At 32.8% G+C, this 9,286-nt stretch overlaps 1 protein-coding gene, 1 long non-coding RNA gene and 1 pseudogene across 2 annotated transcripts; 1 reads left to right on the top strand and 2 right to left on the bottom strand.

Annotated features, from left to right (window-relative positions):
* On the top strand, positions 128–1,097 carry LOC107619383 (Bowman-Birk type proteinase inhibitor B-II). Its single transcript, XM_016321657.2, has 2 exons — positions 128–443; positions 724–1,097. Exons 1-2 carry the CDS (start codon positions 330–332, stop codon positions 949–951), a joined length of 342 nt encoding a protein of 113 aa, XP_016177143.1. The 5' UTR covers positions 128–329; the 3' UTR covers positions 952–1,097.
* Positions 2,111–6,857, bottom strand: LOC107615713 (annotated as a pseudogene).
* On the bottom strand, positions 7,089–8,646 carry LOC110266628. The gene is made up of 4 exons (XR_002354074.1): positions 8,422–8,646; positions 8,269–8,322; positions 8,043–8,180; positions 7,089–7,253 (listed from the first exon to the last, which is right to left on the bottom strand). It is a non-coding gene; the product is annotated as an uncharacterized LOC110266628 (long non-coding RNA).

Genomic DNA, 9,286 nt, shown 5'->3' with positions numbered 1-9,286 from the left:
TGAGTCTCTCTATTTTTAATAAAAAAAAAAACTAAAATTTTACTTTAAAAATAATATTTTTATTAATTAATCACCTTAGGTGAATGAAGTCACGTGACCGACCACACAGCATACAAGTATGTTGAGACTTTCGAGACCGAGCATAATTAAAGCCGATGTCCATTTCTCTTGTACTGTGTACACGTGATTGCCTTTTGAAAAATCTCTTTAATATTGGTTTAAACCTGTGAGGCTTTGACCATAAATAGTCTCCAGTACTCCTTCATTCTTCTTCACCAAAGAGTCCCACAAAAGAGATTTAAGAGAGTCATAGAAAGAAAAAGAGTGTAATGGAGTTGAAGAATCAGAAGATGGTTGTGAAGGTAGCTCTGTTGCTTTTTCTTGTGGGACTTTCCGCCACCGTTGAAGCCGTCCGGCTTGACCCAAGTTTGATTATCTCACAGGTGACATACTTTAAAATTTTAGTAACAGAAACATATATGATAAGAAATTTAACATAATTGTTAACAATAAAAAAAAGAAGTGAATAAATTATTTTTAATTAAATTTAATTAATTTTTTCTTTTTTCTAAGTGTATTTTTTAAATTAATTTTTATTGTGTCAAGATATTATTAGACTAATTTAATTAAATTTAATTATAAAAATAACTTGTGTATCACCGAAAGGTAAAATATGCAAAATTGAAATTCATATATTTCTAAGCGAAGTGTCTTCACAAACAGGTGATAAACAATATTGGCGAATCATCAGCAGGGTCAGCAGCCAGTGATTGCTGCAGTGCCTGCATTTGTGACCGTAGGGCACCACCATTTTTCCAGTGCACTTGTGGTGACACTTTTGATCATTGTCCTGCAGCTTGCAACCAATGCGTCTGCACCAGGTCTATTCCTCCACAGTGCCGTTGCACTGATAGAACTCAAGGCCGTTGCCCTTTAACACCATGTGCTTGAAGCAATTATGTGTTCCCATGTTAATTGCATATGCAGTGTGACTTGCATATGTAATCCTCGGATGATGAGGCAAAGTCATCTTTAGACTTTGTTTTCATGTATGGAAAATAATCTTAAATAAAATTGCTTCCTTTAGAATCAACATACATTGTTTGTGTTTATTTGTGTTGTTTTTCACACTTTGATTAATTATTTTATAAAAAACAAATTAAATGGTTGTCTAGCTAATTTGGTAACAATAATGGATTTAATAAATAGTTAACATGCTTACTTAATTCCATAACATAATGTTAGTAATATAATAATTCAAAAGTATTTTATTTAACTTAATATTTATAATTTTATACATATAATTATTTAAATATTCATTTATTATATTACATATTTATTTTTGTTTTACTAAAGTCTATATATAGTGTTTTTTTGTGGTACATGAATCTAAATTTAAGAGTCAACTCATAATTTTATATTTATTATTTTTCTTTTACTACTTCATAGAATAAGAATGTATTCTTCGTTTTTCATCGAAGTTGATCCTTTTAAGGTACAATTTATAATTTTGATACATTATTAGTGTAAAGTAGTTTTACACAAATATTAAATGACGTAATATCATATCATAAAAAATAACTATCTTTTATATTGATTGCATTCACCTAAATGATAATCCAAAAAAATAGACATACACTACAAGGTTTTTGTTGATTTGTGGCAGTTTTTTTTCTTATTTGTGGAGGTTTATAACCCCTACCAAATGATTTGTGAGAGTTTCTAAAACCCCCAAAATTTGAGGTGCCACGAGGTCTTTTGTGGAGGTTTTTAAAAACCTCCACAATCTATTCAGTGGGGGGTTTTGTGAGTGTTTAGTGGAGTTTTATATTGAACTTTTGTGACAGTTTTAAATCATTTTTGTGGCAGTTTTAAATCACTTTTGTGGCAGTTTAAAACCCCCACAAATTGATTTTTTAATTTAACACAAATTAACTATTTTGTGAGATTTTCAAACCTTCACAAATCCTGTAATTATTTATTTTTAATTTCAAATCATTTATTAATCTCATCTCATTTACATATTCTCAAATGAAAAATTTATTTTTTAATATCAAAATTTAAAAACTAAATCTTTTATAACACAATTCCTCAATATAAGACATAATTCTAAATATAAAAAAATTCTCAATATGAATAATTCTAAACATGATTGCATATAGTATTATTCTACATAACTACCCACTTCATATAGGAAGGAAAAAGTGAAAATTCAACCCAAATGTGAGAGAAAGTGAAGGCTTTATTGCCTCCTAGGCCTTCTTAATTGTTGCTAGTGTAGACCTTGCTTTCAGATTCAAAAAGATAGCCCTGAAGAAAGAAACATAAAGAAAGTATATAAGAGGCTCATCAACCATTAAAATTGTGTAAGCTGAATAAACTTTGAAAAATGATTAAAAGGATAATAATGCCAAATGCTAAACAGGATGGAGAATCCAGCATGGTTAAATGTATAGAAATATCTTGGTCTAATAAGTGAAATACATATAATAAACAAAAGCAATCATGGCATTCATCTAGAGGAGTAAAACCCATTATGAAACTCCATAATAAAAATTAAAATCTTAGTGACTAAGAGATACCTCGTAGCATTTGAACATGATTTAATCAGGCTCTAGGCATCAGGTTTTATTGCTAAAAATATCTAGCATATTGCATTTAAATTTGGAATCATAAATAAGAAATGGTTTGATTGTGAATTTTATTGCTCTTGCTTTTACAACTACTATCAAACTTGGTTACAGAAAAGCCTATTTAATCATGAGTAAAAATATTCCATTCTCAGTGACCTCCAGAACATAAGATTTAATTTTTTTTCTTTTTTAATTCAGTTCAAGTTCTATTTTTCATGATCAAAATTGTCTTTTTAACCAAACTATTTATATTTTCAGGTTTCAAACATGCTGCATGCCTATCACTCACATACAGCATTATCAACTAAGTTAGCTTATTCATTAAATTTGGAACAAATGAGAGAGACAGAAAGAACTCATCTTGAAAATATATATATTCCAAAAAAAAAAGGGTGTTAAAGCAAAAGCGGGGCATTATGCCCAAACTGGCCTGAGAATTGAAAAAGAGAGATTATCTTTACAGAAGAAAAGATAAAAATGAAACTAAGATAAGAAAGAGATCGATCAAGTAAATAAATAGGAGAAGAGAAATAGTGTTACCTCAGCACACATAGTTCTGATGGTCTGCAGTGGCAAGCAGGGATGAGTTGCAGTTCAAATTTATAACATAGTTCGGTAGTTGCCTACTGAAGCAGGGATGAATTGCAGTTCAAATTTATAACCGGAATTCTCAACAAGTCTTTGCATATTGTCTACTGAAGCAGGATCAAAGGGTGCCTAAATGCCTTATTGAAGATAATAGATTTAGATTTATAATAGGCAGAGGAATTTTGTCTATCACTGTCACCAACTTAATACCCTTTTAACCTTGAAAATCACCCTCAATGTTTTTCTTAGGTTTAGATTTATCTGACACAATCTAACGAGAATTTATAGAAACTAATAGAAGCATAAAACAACCTAAAAGTCAGCATAAAAAAGAATAACTACAAGAAAACATGAGTTTGAAGACCCTTCCAAGAAGCATTAAAGGTTCTAACTCTCAGTATCAAGACAAATAGATTTCTGTTGATCTATTCTATTGGTCAATATGATTAAGTTACATTATATCTATGATATGATAACTTCAAATAACTAGGATTGTAATGTTCTTTTTTGTAATCTCATTTTAACAGGATAATTAACTTACTGGTACAAATTCTCCAGTTTTTGGATCTGTTCGATCCCTACCACCACTTGGGGCAATCCAAATTAGCTGAGATCCATCCCTGTACCAAAAAGCAGAACTTTAACAGCTAAAAGCCAAAATAATGGACATTTGACCAACCAACACGAACAATTAATTGAAGAAATTATGTGCAGTTACTTTTTATATTTTCTTTTAAGAATTATATTTAAATTTCAAAGCTTACAGGTTCCAAGAAAACATGGACTAAGATCGATAAGCTACAGAATTCAGAATCTATAAAGAAAAGTTATTAATTCTACACTAATAGATATACCTTAAAACCACAGCCATCTCCTTTAATATGAATATATAACAACATAAATCAACAAGAATATTTTATCGGATAAATCAATATTATTTTAGGATTTTATCGGTTAATCATTTAGACTTATAATATTAACAAATGTAAACATTTTCAGATTAAATTAAACCTATTATTTTACAATAAGTAAAAGTCAGAATGACGTACATGCATAACTCTTAAATGAGTGGAAATGCATAAAACTAAAAAAATTGAGGGTTTGCAAATTGCAATATAGAATATAGATTATGCAGCAATGAGAATATGAATATTGTGTAAAACTTAGGAAGGCCTTGAAATATTACGGTGCATGTATGTGGATGATGTAATATATATATATATATATATATGCATGTCATTTTATGGCAAAGGTGAAGTAGAGTGATGGAAGTGTGTGTGGCTGTTACATTTCATTGTGCATTATTCCATGTGTGTAGGGGTCACTTTTCCCCACTTTAATTTAATTTGTTCTTCCATCTTCTATAACCATAAGAATATCTGAACTCTGGTGTGCTTTAAAACTGGCATGAATGATGAATAATTTCATCATGTTAGAAGTGCCAATCAATACCATGTGATACTCTTTTTTTTTTTTTGAAAAAACAAAATTCTAGAATTGACAATAACATTGCTAAGAGCTAGATATCTGTGCTACCTGAAATCTGGATTACTTACGAGTGCTACCTGAAAAAAAGTCAGCACTAGAAATAATAGAAAAGAATGAATCAAGGGAACTGAAAAGATCTTCCAATATTAGAGCTACCTGAAAAGAATGAATCAAGGGAATTGAAACCTCTTCAGCGAGTAGAAGCCATGCATATGAAAAGGAAATAGTGAAAATAAGGTAAACCTGAGGATGAGTTAGAGTTCCTTTGGTGTCATAGGCTACCTCAAGTGGGATATCAAAGGTTGTGCAGCACGATTATACACCACCACGCTCTCTAGAGGCTCCAGAAAGCCGCGGTTTTTAGAAGACATGGTCGAGCACACGAAATCCAGCAGGCAGATATCTGTGCATACGCCTACAACCACCAGCTTCCCAATCCAAGCGACAAAAGAAAATGCATTACATTAGTGGTTATAACTTGTAATGATATGAGATAAAAAATCAGCAGTTTACTTTGCTAGAAACAATCACAAATTACTCACTGTGTTGATCTTATTCTTCTTCACCCAATCTACAAAAACATTGGAACCGTCTTCTTCTATCGACCCCAAGTATCCATCGAAACAATCCTTTCATCTGATTGTAATGTTGCTTTCATTCTCTAGCTATCTTAAAGCTGCAATTCAATGCAAATTTATACAGATCATGCCATGTCATGTCATACCTGAATCATTTGAACTATTGAGAAAAAGCTAAACAAGATTTGATAATTGGCAAACCTGGAACAAGATCTGATTTGTCAGTTCCAACAATACATTAAGGAGGATAAGGGTCCTCTGACTTGTTAGGGTGGTGAGAATCCAGCAAAGCCATTATTGAAAATTTCTTTTCACAGAACAATCTTGCTAGCCTTTCTGATTTATTGATCATCCCTGATATCTGTCTGTTGGCTTCTTTTGGAGCCTGAAAAGCAAGTAAATCAATCACAAATACACATGCAGGGTCTCAAATCTGAATACTAGTTAATAAAGAGTCCCAGATTTTCAGAACCAACAGTACAGAATCCATTTATGATGTCCACAAGAACAAGACCATTGATAGTGGCTTCGGTTAATACCACTGACTCCTGCTCCAGAGGAATCTCATTCTTGAGGAGCTCAACTGTTTGTGACACCATACTCCCTTTCCCGCACTAGTAAATAATCTGAATTCTCAGTTAAAATCGATGAGTAACTATTACATGCTCACTTGACTTCATAATTATATGATAGTCATAACAGTGTACCTACATTCACTGAGGCAAATTCACAAATATGTTCTACTCATGGTTCACCATATCTCAAATAAATTATACTAAATTCGAAGACCAATCCTTTTTTTCTCCTTGACCAAAATTAACTACAAAGAATTGCATGCTAAATTCCCTACTCTGTGTGTTATATGCCAACTTTTCTTCAAATAAGATTCAATACTTTACTCAACAAAATTTATAATTTAATTTACTGTTAGGAAGAACATAACCATGTCCTCCATATACATAAATGAATAAATCAATAAAAAGGTTTTCCTAATGAGAAGAGCTGCCGAATTAGCTTAAGCACGAAGATATCACCTACCACTACTAGTCAATCCAAGTCATACGCAGAATCAAACATAGTATATAGATTCAATTTCTCAAGTTTGGCTACTAGACGAAAATAAACAGCGCTAAAAGCAAAGAACAACGAAAATAGTGAGACCAGAGGAGGTGGCAAGCAGAGGAGGCAACGGTGAGAAAAGAACGACATGATGATGAGCAACGATAGATCTGGACGGCGATGTGATGATCTGCGACAAAGGACTGAGTAGAGGAGGCGATGGTGAGAAAAGAATGACACGACGACGAGCAACGGCGGAATGATCAGAGAAAGACGGCGAGCAACGACATTGACATAGAAGCTTTATGGCGGCAACGACGAGGACATAAACAGCGATAGTGGCGAGCTTACTCTCCCTCTTATCACGAACACTACAGTGAGCTTAATGGTGATAATGGCGGAGATGCGGCGAGTAGATTCTAGGGTTCAGATCTCAATTTTTTTTTCAATTCTAAATTTGTTTGAACAAGTTTTTATTTAGAGTGAAATTTATTTGGGCTTAATTATAATAATTTAGAGTATAAACATTTGTTTAGATGATTGGACTTAGAGAGTTTTAAATTTTAACTAATAGTAATTAATGGAAGTTTTATATTATGCCACAAATAAAAAATATTGAGGAGGTTTTAAAAGACCTTTATAAAAAAAGTCCCATAAATAAATAGAAATTTTGATATATATATATATATATACATATGAACACACATAGGTATCCCCAAAATATACCAAAATACCAAAATAAACTCCTATCTCTCCCTCAACCTCTAAGAGGAGCAGCATACACAAGTTACTTGGAGAGTAAGCTAAACAAATATATACATATATACAACCAAAAACCAAAATACACCTAAGGACTACTTCGCTTCCCAAGATCCAGACGTCTAGCGAGGAGCCTCTCGACCTGCATCTGAAAAACAACAATACAATATGGAATGAGAACCAGAGGTTCTCAGCATGGTAAAAGTGCCACGCGCATAAGAAATACGGTCCTGAGAATGCCATAGGCAATCCTAGAACTCTGTTATTCAATTATCCAACTTAAGTACTAAACAGAAGCCATAAACAGGGGTAGGTATTCTAAATCTTCCTAACTTACTCAAGTTCAAGCTTAACCTAACACCAAACCATTTCCTCCGTTTCCTCCATCCTTTCATCATTCAGAATGCAACAGAAACAAGCAACCAAACAAGTTCACGCACAAGTAATGATCAAATAGTACAAATAGCAAGTATAACAAATAGCGGGTAATATATATCAATTAGGCATACCCAGAAAACGCATAGCAATCAATACAAACAAATGCATATGATGCATGTCTGTCCTATGGCTGATGGGGCCCATCTGTCGGTTATCCAGCCAACCCGACAAGTCCGAAAACCTTAGACTGTCCCCCGTCGCGCATCCCCAAGAGTCTATGCATAGAGTTCACATTCAATCATCATATAATCACTCAATGGGGGCTATCCATACCCGGGAATTTATACGTGCCCGGTCACCCTTACGACGTAGGGTCAACAGAGTATCGAGATTCAACCTGGAACACGTGGTGGCGAGCCACGGCTCTTACCCAGGAAACTCGTATCTCAGATAGCATTATTCATAAGCCATTTCATAGTCATAATCATTATTTAATCATTCATCAAGCCATGGTTTTCACAACACCGTAAATATTAAACGTGCGAAACTTAAACCATACCTTGGCCGATCACTTAATTCACCCAAGGCAGCCTCACAACTCAAAATTACAGCCCCTCCAAGCTCAATCAAACAGCCCCAAACCAAGCTTGATCACCAACAAGCCTCCAACAAGCATCAACATTCACATACACACTACCTAAACCACAATTAACACATCCAAACATAACAACTCAATACCCAAATTTCAAAATTCAGAAATTTCATTAGGGTTTAAGATCTCTTACCTTTACCCACTAATCCTTGGGCAATACCCACAAGAAATCAAGTCTAGTGCACCCCTAAAACATGAAAATCATCAAGGAATTGAGTTTCTCAAACCTTAAACCCGAAATTCATATACCATCAGAAATGGAGCTAGGAAAAAGCGATTCACTTACTGTTTTATTTGAATAGAATTGAAGAACTCAATGAGCCCGACGCGTGGCCGCAAACGGCTCGTCAATCGAAGCTCCAGATCAAAAGTTATCAAAGAAAGAAGATCAAGCTAGGTTTTGGAATTCATTCTCTTCTTCTCCATGCATTTACGCTGCTTCTGTTGTGTTCTAAGGCAGAAAATGAGCTTTAGCTCATTTATATACTGGGCTGGTTGGGCCTGCGGGCCTGGTTTGGGCCCGGTTCAACCGGCTCAGCCCATTCGGCTCAATTTTGGGCCAAATTTTTCGAAAGTGATATCAAAATTCTCGTTTTGCCGAGCTCTATCCTATTTTGATATTAGTTTTGCATATTTAATTTTTCTATTGAAAATTCGATTTATTGACTAATTATATACCGATTTTAGCGGGGTTTACAAATCACATTTTATAAAATTCAACCTAAACCCAAAATAACAATTATCTAAATTAAATTATATGTCCTTTCATTATTTTTTTATTGCTGGAACTTTTATTTCAATTTATATAAAATAACTAATTACAGTAAAAGTTGTACATAAACATTAATTAACTTAAACTTAAAGTATTTATAAAAATTAATTTAATCATTCCTAATAAATCAACCTCTAAGAGCTCAACTTAATAAAATAAACCATAATTTATTCGTGATAGAAATTACCTAAATTAAATTATATAATATTTCCATTACTAAATTTTATTTTTCAATCATATGAAATAACCAATTATAAAAATTACATAAGAATATTAATTAACTTAACTCTAAATATTAATAAAACTAATTTAATTACTCTTAATTGATTAATTTATAAAATAAGATATCAAATTAATAAAATAAATCGTAACTTTTTCA

The sequence above is a fragment of the Arachis ipaensis genome, chromosome B09 (genome assembly GCF_000816755.2).
Source record: "Arachis ipaensis cultivar K30076 chromosome B09, Araip1.1, whole genome shotgun sequence".
NCBI lineage: Eukaryota > Viridiplantae > Streptophyta > Magnoliopsida > Fabales > Fabaceae > Arachis > Arachis ipaensis.
The sequence above is the reverse complement of the archived record's forward strand: the minus strand, read 5'-3'. Positions and strand labels throughout refer to the sequence as shown.